The sequence below is a fragment of the Lithobates pipiens genome, unplaced genomic scaffold (genome assembly GCF_037356315.1).
Source record: "Lithobates pipiens isolate NorthernLeopardFrog02 unplaced genomic scaffold, aLitPip1_a1.2 Scaffold_8, whole genome shotgun sequence".
Lineage (NCBI taxonomy): Eukaryota > Metazoa > Chordata > Amphibia > Anura > Ranidae > Lithobates > Lithobates pipiens.
Genome location: NW_027507903.1, coordinates 60,375,430 through 60,394,249, shown reverse-complemented (window position 1 = coordinate 60,394,249; position 18,820 = coordinate 60,375,430). Strand labels below are relative to the sequence as shown.

The 18,820-nt window shown below is 41.9% G+C and overlaps 1 protein-coding gene across 2 annotated transcripts in view; it reads left to right on the top strand.

Annotated features, from left to right (window-relative positions):
• FSD2 (fibronectin type III and SPRY domain containing 2) overlaps positions 1–18,820 on the top strand; it is a 61,460-nt gene that overhangs the window by 29,445 nt on the left and 13,195 nt on the right. For both annotated transcript variants that reach the window (XM_077472650.1, XM_077472649.1), the window contains exons 8-12: positions 220–375; positions 7,549–7,683; positions 11,179–11,332; positions 13,955–14,088; positions 18,026–18,155. In XM_077472650.1, the coding sequence (XP_077328776.1) occupies positions 220–375; positions 7,549–7,683; positions 11,179–11,332; positions 13,955–14,088; positions 18,026–18,155 (709 nt within the window). The remainder of the gene's footprint in view (positions 1–219; positions 376–7,548; positions 7,684–11,178; positions 11,333–13,954; positions 14,089–18,025; positions 18,156–18,820) is intronic.

Below are 18,820 nucleotides of genomic sequence, written 5' to 3'. Positions count from 1 at the left end.
GGTGATTATGAGCACACATTGTTTTTTTTGTTTTTTTTTTGCTGTACACTTTAATTTGTTAGCAGCTGATGAGTCATCAGGAAGGTCATCATCATGTTCAGCTGTTTGTTCAAGATCATATCATGCAGTAATGCATTGTTCATGGTATAATATTGACAATATTTTTAATGATATTTATGAATTGCTCTTTTAGTAATCCTTACATTCTTTTTACTGCAGTGCCTTCAGCTCCTGTAATTAACCCTCAAGCACCTAACTCTGCCACAGCGACATCTCTCCGTGTATGCTGGAGTCTTTTCTCAGAAGATACAGTAGAACATTACCACCTCTTCTATAAGCCAGTATCTGATGTTGCTCCAGGGGAGGATCGGCAAGGTAAGGTTTTTCTAATGAACCACTGAACTATGTGAAATGCGTTTTTCTTTGCTATTCATACATTTGTTGGACATATATCATAAAATGTACTTTCTTTTTATTTAATAAAATGTATTTCAATGTATTTTTTTTTCAGAAAAAAATAAATTGTAGGTCAACTGCATGAATGTAATAACAATTTAGGCCGCGTACACACGCGCGGACTGTTTGCCCAACCTTGTTCGTCAAACAGTTTCGGCAAACAGTCCGCTCAAAATTTGCATGAGCGGACTTGCCCACACACGAGCGGACTGTTTCAGCGAACTGTTTGCCAAACAGTTCGCTCAACTTTTGAAATGAACGGACTCGCCCACGTAAGGAGGAGGCAAATCCGCCCATTTCGAGCGCGTGTACAGGTAGGCGGGGCCCGCGAAGGAGACGTCGTGGGCTCCGCCGCCTGGAATGGGCTTAAAGGGGAACCCCAACGCCGAAAAAAATCGGCGTGGGGGTTCCCCCAAAGTCCACACCAGACCCTTGTCCGAGCACGCTACCCGGCCGGCCAGGAAAGGGGGGCGAGCGAGCGCGCCCCCCCTCCTGAGCCGTACCAGGCCGCGTGCCCTCAACATGGGGGGGTGCCTTGGGGAAGGGGGGGCCGCGCGGCCCCCCCACCCCAAAGCACCTTGTCCCCATGTTGATGAGGACAAGGGCCTCTTCCCGACAACCCTGGCCGTTGGTTGTCGGGGTCTGCGGGCGGGGGGCTTATCGGATTAAAGTCAAAGTTACACACATGGCTTAAATACCATAATTTTACACATTTGGAATCAATTATGTGATTAGTAATCGATCGAATACAAATTTATTTTTATTTTTCTTATACATCCTTATGTCACAGGTGGGGAAATGGTTAGCAAAGCGTAGAACCTTCCCATATTTTAACAGAAGCCTTCAACTAGTTTAATCTGTCAAAAAGAAACATGTACACAATGTATCACTATCTGGCCATCACACTGAATGAATTATCACCTAAATAAACAAATATAAATCCAGATCTGTATTCAACCCATTAGGGGCAATAGTATCAAGAAAATTAATCCAATACACCTCTCGTTTTTTTTAAATGGATTCCTGGTTACCACCCCTCCTATTCTTATTAACTTCCTCCACCACCATGAATTCTAATTGGGAAATCGAATGTCCTTTCTCCAAAAAATGTCTTGCTAAAGGCAACTTTCGAATTTGCCTCTGATTGAATATTTATTTTATTACATATGACATATGATTTATTTTATTACATATGACAATTGGCAAGTGTGATAACCTTTGATTTTAATATCATTCCCCTTATGTGGATGGGATATACTCTTGCCTTTTATCATGGAGTTACATTGTATACATGATAGACATGGGTATGACCCTGTATTGGGGATCCTAAAAAAGTTACTAATGGGCTAGGAGGGGTATATTGATAACACCAAATTTAACACACCTGCTCCCCATTCACATCTGAGACCTTGTAACACCAATGAGTCACATGACACTGGGGTGGGAATTTACACTGTTATACAAGCTGTACACTCACTACTATTCATTGTAGCAAAGTGTCATTTCTTCAGTGTTGTCGATGAAAAGATATAATAAAATATTTGCAAAAATGTGAGGGGTGTACTCAATTTTGTTAGATCCTGTATACCAGTGGCTCCCCTAATCCACGCGCCTGCCTCCTAATTTACATGCAGGGTGCCGAAAAGCATGGATTCCAGTTTATTTTTTTTTATGCACATGATTAGAGCCTGCGAGTCTAATTGGCTTAAAAAAAGGATGGGCTTGGGGAACATAGCACTGTGCTCCGAGCCCACCCAGTTGTGTGTCAATAGCGAATTAATATTTGCTATTGTCTTCCTGATTCTCCTCCTGGCTTACCAGGAAGCAGTTCCTGTCACCTGATTGGCCAGAGAGTCTTGGGATTTGGGGCAGGGGGGGGGGACCTGAGGAGGAACGGAGAAGGAGCAAAGGTGGAGCGGAGGAGGACACGGAAGGGAAGCGGAGACGGAGTGGAGGAGGACATGGAGGAGTAAACGGAGAGGGAGTGGAGGATGACAGAGAACGACTGGAGGAGGACATGGCGGAGGAACCTTAGAAGCATGGAGGGGGAAACAGGGGAAGTCAGGGATGATCAGTGCGGCGAGTTACAAGCATCAATCTCCCTGTATAGACTTCAATAAAGCAGCTGAAAACCACGGGAGTGAGAGGAGATGAAGCGGCTGTCAGCTGCTTTGTGTAAATCCATGCAGAGAAATTGGTGCTGGTTATGGCCTCCACTGCCGCACCAATCGTCCCTGACTGTTCAGGTATCGGATTAGGCATCGGAGCATTTGCACTTGTACAAGTACTCGTGCAAATGCTTGCCATTGGCACCATTACCGACACTAGTATTGGTATCAGTGCAACCCTAGTTAGAATACATTTTTTTTAGCATAAATAAACATAAATAGTCCACCAGACAGTATAATCACTATGGTAAGGTAACTTAGAATAGCATTCTTTACCATTAGACTGGGATTAACTTATGAATCAGCAATAAACAGTGCATATAAGCATTAACTGCAATGTGTATAATGATACTGTAACTAGTCTAGAGGGCACTGTAGGAGTATGGCTAGAATATGGTACAATGTCCCCTAAGATGTACCCCTTAGCATAAACAATTGGTGAAGGTCTCTGTGTAGTAGCTGTAAAGAAACAGTATTTAGTCTTAACTTTTCAGCCAGCTAGTGTTTGGGCCCAGTTGCACTGTTGGTTCACATTCCAGTCAAGCCTGCCGGCAGCAATAAGGGTGCTTATTATTTATTGATGATTTTTCTGATTTATGTGTTGATTTCAGTCTAGAGGTGCAGAACTCTATTCTAAGTTACATTGGCATGGTGGTTACATTGTCTTGCAGACTGTGTCTGAATCTACTTTATGTGTGCTCATTTATGCTCATACCACCATTTATTCTATCCTGTACCAATGCATTGAGTTTGTTTACCACTAAACAGTTTTGTTTCTATTTCTTCATACTAACTCACAACCATGTTAAAGGTATCTATACTTGTGTTCTTAAAAACTGCTTGCAGTGATTTTCGTTCAACCAGGTGTCTCAGAGGGGCTCAGGCTGTTCTTGGAGTTGAGGTGCATAACAGAGAACCCAAAGTACCATTTGGCTCCTTCGGGGGGAGTGCTACATTAGGAGGCACATACAGTATCCAAGCCCTCCAATACGACAGTACTTAAGTTGCAGGCAATTTAATGTTCCAAGGCTTGAGAGAGGCATCTTGAGATAATGGAGTCATCAATCTGCTATAGAAGCAGAAGCAGAGAGGCAGCATAAGGCTGATCTGTGTGTGACAACGTGTCCAGAGCAGTCATTCTCAACCAAACTAGAATTCATCCAGAGGTTGCTAGGGGTTTCTTTAGCTGTAGCTGATTAACCTACAATCTGAGGCTGCCTATATAGTTCCAGGGCAGTGTCACTTTGCAGAGTCAGCGGCAGGAAATCAATGATCATTTTAGCTCTCTGAAAGAGTGTTATTCTGAACACAAATGTACAGTTAGGCAGCTTTCACACTGGGGCGGTGCGGGCGTCGGCGGTAAAGGCCTTACCGCCGTTTTAGCGGCGGTATGCGGCCCCTAGTGGGGCAGTTTTAACCCCCGCTAGCAGCCAAAAAAGGTTTAAAACCGCCCGCAAAGCGCCACTGCAGGGGTGCTTTGCCGGCGGTATAGCCGCGCTGCCCCATTGATTTCAATGGGAGGAGTGATTTAGGAGTAGTAAATACACCACTCCTTCACCACTCCAAATATGCGGCTGGCAGGACTTTTTTCACCGTCCTGCCAGCACACCGCTCCAGTGTGAAAGCCCTCCGGCTTTCACACTGGAGTGAAAGGGGACGGTTTTTTCAGGCGCTATTTTTAGTGCTGTAGCGCCTGAAAACCGCCCCAGTGTGAAAGGGGCCTCAAAGACATTTGTGCCTCTGACTCCAGAGAATTGCTTTTAGCATTCCTGGGACCTGAAGTTTGTTTTAAGGTTTCCTCTGCTGTAAAAATCTTCAGAAACATAGGCCTAGGGCAAAAGGACTATTTTCCATACTTTATTATGTCAGCTCTACCCTACACCAACATCTCTGGTTGCTGGGTATAAATGATAACTGAACAAAAATGGCACCCCACGTATGGTAAGAAATATAGATCTTTAGCTTTGGCAAAATGGATATTATAATCTTTTTGAGAGCTAATCAACATCAGCATTTCACTTACACATTACTTAACATTTAAAAAAATATAGATTTGTTTATAGATTCACTTTAAATATATTAGTATTATAATATTTAGTGTACTAATAACAGATCCTTTCCAAGTATTATGAGCTTAAGTGGTCCTGATTTACCGCAAATTTGTAGGAATAGTTTCCATGTGGTGAAATAATGATGTATGAGTCACAAATTAAATCTCCACAGATTATTTTTTGATGTTACTGCTGTGTAATGTTAAATCAATTGGAATTAAGGAGTATATTACATGCACATCCCACGTCTTTGTTGAGCAATTATGATCAGGTCCTTCTCAGCTCTGCCCTCATCAGAGCCCAGGATTAAACCTATGCCTTCATTACACAGTGTACATTTGTCACTATTAGCTCTCATGATAGGATGAGTAATACTAATTTAGATAAATAATTTGAATCTTGCTGACCTAACACGAAATACAAAAATGATTCTGCTGATTTTAACAACTATACTTATTCTGAAACTAGAGCTAAAAACAAATAAATGTATACTATCCTCCATCGTTTGCAGTAGTAAAGCAACATTATGATGTGTACCTTGAATTCTGATCTTCTGATATGGAAACTTTATTATATATACGGTCAACTATGTGATGGGGTCTAATGTAGCAAAATTAAAGAAAAGAGCAGTATAAACCATGAGGGCATGCTTGAATCATGGGCCCACACTTGGATATTTGCAAGTATAGCGACTGTGATCACTGGACCTACTTACCATGCCTGATCGTACACTGGCATTCAGTGTACACGATCAGGTAGGTAGGTTCAGTGATCACACTTGGTATGTGAGCATTTAGCCACTTGCATGCAGACCCAGAATTCAAGCATGCCGTCATGTTTTTTTACCTGCTATTTTGTATATCAAATATAAAACCTCCACTTAGTGTAATACTGTATCAACATTAGGTTTATTAAAATCGTAGTGCACTTAAAATGGTTGAAATTAGCATGTAGACCTATAAAATCCAAATCGATCTATTTCCCTCAAGAGAATTGGCTGATCAGCAATCGCGCATGCGCAGTAGCGTGTGTACGTAGCTCCTACCCATGCGTTTAATCATAAATTATGTCATCAGGGTGTTTGACCTTCAACACGGATTGTTCAATGGGATCTTTTGAATGGACTCTATCTTTATATTCACATATGAATTTTGATTGCACACATTTGCACTTTATTTACAGTATATGCACTCTATTTTATAAACATGTTTGAGACTTAATGGCCTCCTTAAGAATGTTTGCATTGATTGCCTATTGCTTGATTGCACAGTTTTGCACTTTATTTTGTTTTAGCGCTGCACTTTATTTCTACATTATCTGTGTGCCTGGTATTTGGGTTATAGTGTACAGTTGCTGTTGCTCAGTTCCAAGTGTTAGTGTGGATATACTTCTTTTCTTTGTATTCAATGTTCTGCCCTGTATGGTGTACCACAAAATTAGCATGTCAACACTTTTCTGAAAACTAACTTATAAAAATATAGACCAGCTCACTAAGCGATGAAATGAGCATGCATTATGTGCATGGAAAAAAAGCTTGTGTGCTATGTTGTGGTAGGAAAACAGGTAGCTTATGTACCATCACAAAGGAAAAAGCTCTTCTACGCTCAAATGTGGTGGATAAAATAGGTAATATGTAGATCCCAAAACTGGTTCTCTTACTGGTTGAATTTTCCAAAGGTCACCAGGTACTCCCTATGCCTTGTAGCTTCAAATAGGTGAATGCCAAACACTAAATTATAGAGAGCAAGAAGGGTGCACCAGCCTAGTGCATTACCAATGGCACCATTTGTTATGATAAAAATGGTAAACAATGAAACTCACAAACATAGATGAGTGTAAGGCTCATAGCATAAAACAGAAAAAATCTTCAACTATAGCATCAGCCTGTAGCCCTGGATAGATTCATATGACACCCAAATTAGTAGTAGATTCTTACCTGTTTCAAGGGTAAAGACTCTTCCTTAGACCTGAGACTATCAGGTATAAGACTTGAGGAAGAGTCTTCACCCTCGAAACATGTAAGCATCTGCTACTGATTTGGGTGTCATCTGTGCCTATCTGGGGTGACAGGTTGATGCTATAGCTGAAGTTTCCTTCTGTTTTATGCTATGAGCCTTACACTCATCCATATTTGTGAGTATAATTGTTTACCACTTTTACCATAATACATGGTAATGGACTAGGCTGGTGCACCCTTCTTGCCATTGTATCACTGCAATCTCTATTCCACGCACCAGTGTAAGGAACAGCATATAACGACTAGTGCGTAAGCTTCTCAGCATGTGCACAAAAATTTGCACATCCACATGCAGTTCACTGATGCATTTACACATTTTTTTAGTCTCCTTTAATAATAAACATGCACATCTGATATATTATATTCCTATATGACATGTGCATTTATAGTTTTAACATGTTAGGCCCAAAAATAATAAGGAAAAAACACATTATAAAAAGCAGATGCCTGTCCAGTCCAGACTGATCTGAGGGTGCCAGAATACTACCCACCACCCCTCTCATTAGTCCAATACCTCCACTATGCATCTTGTAGGTAAGATATACATTGACTGAATCACCTTGTCTCTTTGTTGCATTGGGCACATAGCATGCAAGATCTGTGAGTCGAGATGAGTGAAGAGTGAACCTAGAAATAATGATCTGCATAGTTGTTCCCGGTCATTGACTTTGAAATTATTGTAACCACTGGATAACATGACAGCCAGCAACAAGTGCTTTTAAAAGAGGATGATGGCATTAGCAGTCTCCGTATTATAATTTTTCTTTAAACTCTGCATACAAGTTACTTGTAATAAATACCATAACACTTTTAATTAAAATACATCTCAATCATTCATTTCTTTTTTTGTCTACAGAATTTAAGATAAAATCCAAAGAAACATATTGTACAGTAATGAACCTGATGCCGAACACACAATATGAATTCTGGGTTATTGCAATAAATGCCAGTGGAGAGAGTCCAGCAAGTGAAAATGCAGTGTATGTGACAGGTAATGCTATCATTGTATAATAATGGCAAAAAAATCTTCATAAACATTACTAATGCATACAAGGAAAATGGGCTGAAATGGGACTTCTGATTGGCTATATGTTGGTGCCAAATTGCAAAAGTCACCACCCCGCTCCCTTTTTGAATAAGGCAACTATCCACCTGTTTAATATGGACCCATCCACCGTATTGTGTCATACTCCTGGCATTCCCAGCCATAGATGTTAACATTTAAAAAGAAAAGAAATGTACACACAGAGAATGCACTTACCAAATTTTACTGTAAATTTGCAAGATTTTTGTGACATTTGACATGACATTTGACATACTAGCAGAATTCTTCAGTGTGGTACTACATACACTGGAGTAGATATTCTGCACTTGTCCTTTCTGCACAGAACGCCAGCACTTATTTTGTAGGCCGGCTTCCCTTTGCACCTCCTCTCCTAGGGAGCACCACAGAGTTGGGACCACTTCCCCCATGTATACTAAGTCCTTAGCATTCAGCTTCCTTAACCAAGTAGGATCAAGGTGTTCACATTAGTATACCAGTCTCTTCCATGTCTCTTCCATAGCTCTGCCCAGCTGGGCAGTGTGGGCACACTCCCAGATGGTGTGCTCATTCCCAGGCTTCACCACTACTCAAATCAGAGGTCTATGGCTGGCCTAAAAGGCCTTTGGCACCCAGCTGCAGAACTTAAAGAAGACCGTTAGGGGAGACAGGGTGTCTCCAGCTGTTCCTTCTGTGTTCTGCACCACCTCATCTGGGATGTTAGCCCTGCAGAGGGCCCTTTAGATCAGTTTTATAAAGTACTACATGCTTAGCAGCTCCCATGCAATGTCTACTACTAGGCTCCTCCCACAATGGCATATATATGGGCACTAACTCCATCCATTACATTACTAGAGGAAGATTTTCTCAAAAATGGGCCTAACACCCTATTACAATGTTCCCTTTACTATAAGATACTGGGAACAGAGACTCCTAGTGGCCAGAAAACTGCACTTGCTAACAAGGCATTGAGACATTTTAGCTCATGTTGTGCTTTAGAAAAGGGACAGCATAACTTCCTTTTGCAAGCAGTTGACAATCTTAATAAATAATGATTTCAAGAAGCAAGATGGTAATTCTTGAAGCATATGTCCAAGCATTACCCAAGTTTAACCCCAAACCTTCCTTGTCTCCTCTGTTTCGTGACCCATCGAATCTGTCTTCTTTTACCTTGTATCTCTAGCAAGAAAAAACTTTTATTACTCCCTGTGACATCATCACCAAGCTTGCAAAATTCTTGCAGGGTCAGCTACTGGAATGTCAGTCAGTTCATACTTATGTTGGCATGCCCTAAAACTACATCTCCCCAAACATTTTTCCTACAACAGGGTATGTCCGCAGTCTCTTGGGAGCCAAGGCAACAGTGTTTTTGGCTGAGAAAAAAAAAACAATGTATGGAGCAGGGACAGTGGGTTGGGGATATTTATGGTTCTGTAATACAACAGATAGGGATGACAGCGCTTGTTGGGTTTTCATTATAGATAAATCACTGTGTAGTCATCCCATACAGGAAGTTTGGAGCACAGTTTTTTTGGGCAAATTAACAGATATTGTTCTGTATCTGTAGCATTTTAAGGTGATAAAACATGGAAAAATGTGTAGGTATTGCAGAGATGTGCTAAATATGTTTTTTTTTTTTTTGGGGGGGGGGGGGGGGGGGGGATTACTTTAGTTATCTGTTAACAAATAGAACAAGCATATTTTCTCAAAGTCTTCTGCCATTTATAGCTCATGCACACAAATGTCAACTCGGAAGGCTTGTGTGAAAGGATATTTTATGTAATACACACAAACACTCGGAAAAAAAAATGTGTTTGGCGTTTACTATATTCCAGTTAACTTGGGCACAAAAAAAAAATAATACTCTTGCAATGCCCGCCTAAAGGCACAACTTTTTTTCATTTAAATTTAGATTAGGATAGAGTGGAGAGAGATTAGAATGACCACTATCATGAAATGTGAAAGTAAAAAAAGTAAAAGTTAAATCCCAAATTTTAGGTTGACACCAGAACAGTATTAGCGGCAGTGGTGGACCTCCCATTAGGGGCCGCCCATCTAATCCATGCGTCCGGCCCCTAATCTACATGCAGGGCGACGAACACATGGATTTCAATGGAGCCTGAGGCTCCAATTGGCTTCAAAAAAGGGTGGGCTCTGCGGGTGGGGGGGGGGGGGTCAGAGCACTGTGCCCTGAGCCCACCCAGTTATGTGACAATAGCGATTTAATATTCGCTATTGTCTTCCTGATTCTCCTCCCGGCCGACCCTATTGGCCGAGAGGAGAAGCGATCGTATTGGCCGTCGAGGGAAGCCACCGAGGAAGAAGCAGCTATGAAGCCAGAGATACTGGGTGAAGCCACCGAGGAGGAGGAAGGAAGGAAGGACACCAAGGTGCCTAGATGGGGCAAGTACTGGGCTAGTGGGGGGGCAAGTGAGCAACGGGGGGTTTGACTGAGCGACCAACCAACCGGGGGGGCGGTGGGTGTCTTGTTTGCCGCCCCCCAAAATATACAGCACAAGCCATCACTGATTAGCGGTAGAAATCTTCCAATGGGGACACTAGTTCTGGTGACTGTGCGACCACTCCTGAGAAGCCTCCTCTGTAAGATGCTCACGGCCACAGTTGTTCCCCAGCCTCCTCCATGTACAGCATAGTGGTAATAGCCCTGCATTGTTCATGATAACGCAGAAGGACTGCCCACAGCATGAAGCGGAGGAGAGCAATGGGGTGGGGTGTAACATGCAGTTACAGCACAGTGGTGTAGTGGTTAGCACTCTCGCCCAGCAGTAAAAAAGGGTCGCTGGTTTGAATCCCAACACGACACTGCCTGCCTGGAGTTTGCATGTTCTCCTTGTGCCTGCGTGGGTTTTCTCCAGGTACCCCGGTTTCCTCCCACACTCCAAAGACATCCAGGTAGGTTAATTGGCTTCTGTCCAAAATTGGCCCCAGTATATGAATGGGGACCTTGGATCGTGGGCTCCCTGAGCATAGGGACTGATGTGAGTGTGCAATGTATAGGGATAGGGACAATTGTAGACACTCACTCAGCTTGAACTGGATGGACTGGTGTCTTTATTCAACCTTACTATGTAACTATGCATTTAACCGTTTTCAGTGGGGAGGGCGCTCCAAAGGTTTTCTTTTTTTTTCTTCTTGCGGCCTGAGTTGAGCTTTAGAAAAAAGTAAGATAATTTCACATTTTCAGACAGTGAGTGAAGTAATGCAAATCATTTTTTTTCAACCTAATGGCTAACTGTATATTAGAATCACAGATGTATAGCACTGCTACATCCCAGTATTAGGCATTTTTTTACAAGGTTGGTTACATTGTATGATTTTCTGATTCTCTTTTGTGTTATTCTTTTATAAGAAGCTATAAGAATTTAAACAGTAATATGCACAGAAGTGGGAAAAAATGATTGATGCATTTTTTTCTTTCTCTAGCTCCGGCTCCTCCCATCATTAAAAGACGAGAATGCCTGAGTTGTGAGAATGCAGCTTTTATTTGCTGGGAATCGGGGAACATTAACCCGGTAGAATCATACACTGTGGAAATACAGAAAACGAAAATTGAGGTCCAAGACAATTCTGTTTCAGAGTAAGTATAGTCTCCATGTATTGGTTGTAATAGTTTTCCATATTCTTTAATTAAAGTGTAGCTGTCTATAAGCGTAAAACTGTAAAGCAAGGACATGCTAATGTTTTCAAACAGCATTTAGCAGTTATTTTGTTCTCGTGTTCCTGCAGAGGAAATGAAGTACAAATATTAAAGCTGAATTCCAGTTATGGCTGTTTTTGCATAATTAAAGAGGTCCAGCTTTGAGCAATGTAAGTATTTATGTGCTATACCAGCGAGATCCTCATGAACAGTGGTGGCCAGACCATACGGGGCACAGGGGCGCCACCCCTCAATTTATGAGCTTGGCCCCTAATCTACACGCAGGGCACCAGACGCATGGATTCCAATGGGGTTTTTTTTTTTAAGAAACACGTGATTAAAGTCTGAGGCTCTAATTGGCTTAAAAAAAGGGTGGGCTTGAGGGGCAAAACACTGCGCCCCGAGCCCACCCAGGTGACAATATCAAATTAATATTCGCTATTGTCTTCCTGATTTTCCTCCCGGGCCAATCACCCGAGGAAAAGCGATCCGATCATATTGGCCAATGAGGAGGAGGGAGAAGACGCAGGGGAAGCCGCTGAAGCCATAGAGGAGGAGACGCAGGGTGGAGCCGCCACCTGGAGGAACCTAGACCTAGATGGGGTAAGTGCAGAACTGGTGACTGACAGACTAACTGACCAGGGGGTGCCTGTGACCCGACCTACCAGGGGTGTGGCTGAGGGCGGATTGTTTGCCGCCCCCCCCCAAAACATATACCACCAGCCACCACTGCTCATGAAATCTGGGAATAGGCACCATTACTACAGTGATTGCTGCTATGTTCCAGGTCCCGAGCTGAGCAGCTACCCTGCTGCTTACTGAACACAGTAGGTCACCCACTCGGTACAATTTAAAAAACTTTGCATCATCCCTATAAATGAAAAACATTCTCTGATTGTATTTGTATGAGGTGGAGATCATGATGTCACTGCCACACCTCTGAACCTTGTCCAATCAGAGAACGATTTGCATTTATTGAGAAATTGCTGTGTTCTCTGAATGGCCCTGCACCAACTAGTGACCTCCTGTGTTTAGTAAGCAGTAGGAAGGTCGCTTAGCATGGGACCTGGAAGCTATCACTGTAGTAATGGTTATAAATATAAATAAGCACACTGGCGAAAGCCAACGGGCAAAATGAAAAGGAGAGGTGGGACTTTAAATGAAGTCCATGGTTTGCAACACACAGCAGTAATTTAATAATTCATATATATACAATAGTAACAAACGTGTTCCTATTAACACTTGCTAAGACATCTAGAAAAGGTAATAACATTGATGTACAGTGATCAACATACAAATTACTAGTGTCATATAACAAGACTAGTAGATTGGATAATCACAAGTAATAACATAGATAGAAACAACATTGCCAGGTAAAACCAGGGGACCACCAATAGCTGAATGGATAAATAAATATTGCACAGTAATGCCTGCATGATCTCTGTCCTCAAGGTTCCTGTGATAAGGAATATTCCGTGTATAAAATATGACGTGTAGAGAGAGAATAACTAGTATCTTGACGCGTTTCGTGGTCCTGGACCACTCATCATGAGCAGACGCGCCATATTTCTGTAATTTAAAATAGTATAATAGATCAAAATCAATAAAGTGGGTACAAGAGGGGCAGATAACCCCCCCAAAAAGAGTCAAAGTACTCACAGGATATATTTGCTGGAGGTTTAAGGGCCAATAGTGGCAAGCCGTCCGGAAACACTGCAACCGGGAGCTGAGGCAGGCAACCCCACCGTGGCGACCAAACAAAGGCGCCCGCCAAGGGGACGCAGGACCACGAGGCACTCTGGAGAGATAAGTGGTGGTTGAGTCATAAAAATATAAAAAAGAGAATGATGAAGTGTCTGTGAAAGGGTGAGAGAGAAAAAGGGGGGGGAAAAAGGTTGGAAAATTAGTGCCATGAGGAGTGTAATAGTGACCAAAATAAAACTACTGATAAGGTGTAGGTGATGGAAGGAATGAATGAAGCACAAGTGTGGTAATGACATCAATATATTCTTCAGCTCTGTAGACCTTGGTATGGACCTGAGCTGGAGGAAGAGTCTGCAAGAATCAGAGCACTGCACCCATCATCCACGGATTGCAGTCTCAAATGCAAAAAAAAAATAATTGCACATTTTTTAATTATAGATGCATGTATTTTTTTGAAAAAAATTGAATTCTCTTTAAAATAGGCAAACATCCTTATAATAAATATAATGTAAATAATATAAATATATATATATATATATATATATATATATATATATATATATATATATATATATATATATATAAAATATACATTACTTATGTAATGTAGGATAGTAAAGAAAGCAGAAAAAAGGTAAAGCTGGTGGAGGGGGAAAGCATTATATTCTCAAATGACAGCTCTGCTAGATATTTATACGGAGGCTGAACACTGATAATTTTAAATTATACTGAATTAGTCCTCAATTTCCATGGAAAGCTGTTATTTGAATGAAGCTCCCTTAGTGATAAAAGAACTGTTACTTTTGCTGTCAGCCGCACACGTGTGTGCCTCTTATAATTCACAATGTCTTTTTACAGGTGTATTGTTGGAATTCCCATCTGTGAATCCCTCATCCAGCTGAACCCGAGTGAGACGTATCACATCAGCGTCAGAGCTGTGAATGTGGGGGGGCCGAGCGAGAGCAGCAAGTCTGTTCCCATTCATACTACAGGTATTCAGTGTGCAGGAGGAGGACAGTGTACGCCATTGTTACCCATGCATCTCTGCTAACCTTGTCACATACATTGTGTAGGAATACCACAGAAACCATTTACAATTTGTAATGGCAATTTCTACCTACCTCACTTATACGCTTAATGATACATAACATCAGTGATTAAAACCTTTTGTCTATATAAGAACAAACCAATGCGGTTGCAGCTATTACGGAAAGAAATGAAACATATGTTAAAAGTGCGAAAAGAATAAAAATCATATTTATTTATACAGAAAGGAAACGTTAGAATAATCAGATATTACCAAATATAACGTAGATGATACAACCTTAAAACAAAGATGTTACCAATGATACAAAGAAATACAAATAGGAATATTACTATAATGGACCTACAAATGCTATCGGTATAGCAGGAAAAGTTACAGAAAAGATGAAGTTACATACCAAGAAAGTAAATGAGATGCATTACAGAGAGAAATCTTACGTCTCCATGCTTTAGACCACAAACCAAATAGACTGAGCCAGGGGTGTATATTCTGATATATGCACACTTGTAAAAGCCCAGCCCCTCCTCACCACCCTTCTATATGCTAAGACATTGCCACATTCCCTCAAGGGTGGGGGGTTGAAGAGAGAGAGCCCTATACCCTCACATAAGCCAGGTGGCCATACTTGGTCAACTGGAGGTCATTACATGTCATAAAAATACAAGAGAGCTTGGCTTGCTTCTATATCCCCTCTCTGCCCAACCCCATTTAAGTAGAACATGTTTGGTAACAATACCACTCTCAGTTAGAGGTCATCCTCACATCTCCCAAGTGATTGCCTCCGGGCAAAGGACAGTACCTCTATAAACCAGGTAGTATAATGGACACTATAAACAGAGCTTCATAGATACTAATGCCCACACGATCAGAAATTCCGTTAGAAAAAAATTCCGCTCAAGCTTGGCTTGCATACACACAGTCACACAAAAGTTCTCTGAACTTTCGACCGTCAAGAACGTGGTAATGTACAACACTATGACGAGCCGAGAAAATGAAGTTCAATGCTTCCGAGCATGTGTCTAATTGTTTCCGAGCATGCGTCTAATTGTTTCAGAGCATGCGTGATTTTTTGCGCGTCCAAATTGCATACAGACGAACGCATTTTTGGATAGGAACTTTTTCCAACCGAAAAATAGAGACCCTGCTCTCAATCTTTTGCTGGCTGCAATTCTGCCAGAAAAAGTCCGAAGGAGCATACACAAGGTGGGAATTTCTGACCAAAAGCTCACATTCGACTTTTGCTGGCAGAATTTCTGATCGTGTGTATGGGTCATAACTCTAGATAACACACCAGAGCTGTTTTATGATGCCAGCTGTTCTCAGAATGTCAAGGCAGTTTTTTGACACACTGTTTAAGGATATTTTATGTCAATTTATTAATGCTGTTTATCATTGAAGGTAAAAATCATAGGCCTCCCATTTCTACATCAAACTCCCCAGTGACCCGTACAATCAAAGAAATCAGCCAATAATCAACCAATAAACATGAGACACAAATTACCTTTTTTTTAAAGTTATTCAATGACGCATTATGGTTGCCACACACACACACGCACAAATGTTACATGTTAGGGGGGTAAACTTTCATCTCAGCCATTAAAACTAAAATCCTTGTGAAGCCTTTAGGAAACATTATAATGGTTTGTGGGCAACTTTCTTTTAGAATTTTTAAATTGACCTTTTCTTAACCACTTGCCGCCCGCCATATAGCAGAATGACGGTGGCAATGTGGTTTCAATATCCTGACCGGACGTCATATGACGTGATCAGGATGTTAAGCCGCTACGCGGCCCGGGGGGGGGCGCGCATCGCGGCGATCGTTGTTGCGGTGTGTCAGTCTGACACACCACAACTACGATCTGGGTAAAGAGTTTCAGACGGAGACTCTTTACCATGTGATCAGCCGTGTCCAATCACGGCTGATCACAGTGTAAATAGGAAGAGCCGTTGATCGGCTCTTCCTCACTCGCATCTGTCAGATTATTAGCTCAGCCCTCCCAAGGATGCCCACACTGGACCACCAGGGATGCCACCAGACCACCAGGGATGCCCAGCACCAGGTATGCCACCCAAGACTACCAGGGATGCCAGTCAGTGCCCAAAATGGATGCCAATCAGTGCCCACAATGGGCATTACTGATTGGCGTGCATTATTGTTTGGCACTGATTGGCATCCATCCATACAATACTGTACACTACAATGCCACCTATCAGTGCCCATCCATTCCGCCTATCAGTGCCCATCCATGCCTCCTATCAGTGTCCATTCATGCTCATCCATGCCACCTATCCATGCCTATCCGTGCCACCTATCCATGCCCATCTGTGCTGCCTATCCATGCCAATCCATGCCACCTATCAGTGCCTATTTGTACCACCTATCAGTGCTTATCTGTGTCGCATATCAGTGCCGCCTATCATTGCTGCCTTTCAGTGCCACCTATCAGTGTCACTTCATTGGTGCCACATCATCGGTGCCCATCAGTGCCGCCTTATTAGTGCCCATCACTGCAGCCCTGTCAGTGCCCATCAGTGAAGGAAAAAACTTACTTATTTACAAAGTTTTGTAACTGAAACAAAAAAAACTTTTTTTTCCCAAAAAATTTTTTTTTTTTATTTGTTTAGCATAAAATAAAAATCCCAGAGCCGATCAAATACCACCAAAAGAAAGCTCTATTTGTTGGAACAAAATGATAAAAATTTAGTTGGCGTACAGTGTAGCATGACCGCGCAATTGTCATTCAAAATGAGACAACGCTGAAAGCTCAAAATTCGTCTGGGCAGGAAGGTGTATAAGTGCCCTGTATTGAAGTGGTTAAATTTATATTTTATATATTTTTTTATTTATAGATGTGATACAGATCCAAAAATAGAGACAACTTTGCATTGCATAGAAATAACGAGTGCACAACCATACAAGACAATTGCATATGAGTGAATATTTTATATCTTTTTATATGGATATAACAGCTTTGTTTTGCAGGTTAACATGTAAAGTGATTGTAAAGTCTCGTTTAAGAAAAACAAATAACAAAACAAACATGTTATACTTACCTCCTCTGTGCAGTTTGTTTTGCACAGAGCAGCCTGAATCCTCCTCTTCTCGGGTCCCTCTTTTCTGCTCCTAGCCCCTCCCTTCTATTGAGTGTCCCTACAGCCAGCAGCTCTCTATGGGGGCACCCGAGCCAAGTCAGAGCTCCGTGTATCCATTCAGACAAGGCGCCCTGACCTGGCCCGCCCCCTCTCTCCCTTGATTGGCTAACTGACTTTGACAGCTGCAGGTGCCAATGGCGCCGCTGCTGTGTCTCAGACAATCAGGAGAAGGGTCCTGGATGGCTTATACACTCGTGGACATTGCTGGAGAGAGATGGGGCTTAGGTAAGTAATTGGGGGGTGATGGGGAGGCTGCTACACACAAATCTTAGTTCCTGCACCTTCCTTGAGTTAAGTCAAGTTACTATAGAAGACAGCCTACAAAGCACAGATGTGCTGGTTCAGTTTAAAGGCTTGTTTCCTCTACCGCTGTCTGCCTAATCTCACCTTTTTGTTAAAGAAGTCCGCTTGTCTGCTGATCGTTGCTATTTTTGACTAAGGGTGTCCTGTGCCCTATCACCTCTCTCCCACAGTTATCCTGTTTGTGAAATAAACTTCTCCTTGTTTAAGCATATAAGTGACTGGCACCCAATTTCTATCTTGGTCAACACCTAGCAACCTGCACCCTGAGGAGTTATGTTGGCCCAAAATGCCTCTGGGGGTCACCATCAGGCCCCTGGAAATGTAGGGTAGGCACTACAGGTGGTTATTGGGTAGCCTTTCCTTATACTTCTAATTTTCTGTGTTTTAAAAATATTTTAGCTGATTCTAAACCAATATAATCTGTTTAGGTACATTTTTCTATCTTAATGAAGAAACTGCTCATCCACTGCTCTCTATTTCTGATAATGGATCCACAATTTCTTGTGAAGAGGAGGAAAGTCTGGAGGATTTACCTTATCAATGCAATAATTTCTCAAGGTATTTTATAAAAAGTAATGAATTATTCCACATCATAACGGTACCCATAGACACAAGGTGACAGGTGTCCAATCCAGCTAGACTGGGCATTGATCTTCTTTCCAGCAGATACCACAGAGTCTTGTCCTAAGACAAGAGTCTGTAGCACATCTCACCTTCTCTCCACATGGGCTAAGACTATTGCCACTGGTAGACTCAGGTCTACATATATGAATACTCTTGTGGCACCATTAGTTGGAAAGGCCACGTACCATTGTTTATTTTAATTTTTTTCAAGTGATTAGAGCTTCTGTAGACCCTTTTTCTCAATCTGTCTATATACCATCACCGGAAAAAAAGACCTGTAACCTGCTGGATCAGCATCATTTAATTCACAAAGCTCACAGTGACATAATCTGGTGATTTCAAGATTCAACCCCTGAAAGAAATTGAAAATGGTGTATGCACTAAACCCTAGTCCTGGCCTTATCTTAAAGCCTAAGTTCATTTATTTATTTAAATCAACACAAGGGACAGTACTTAATTCAGTGATAAGTATCCCTTGTGCTGGTGGCTGCTGTCTTAATTAAAATCTTTAGGCTTCTGCCCTGCCCCTCTGCCTGTCCTCTGTCATCAAGAGTGCCAAGTATGCCTACCCTTTATTCACCTCTCCTCCTTTCATAGAA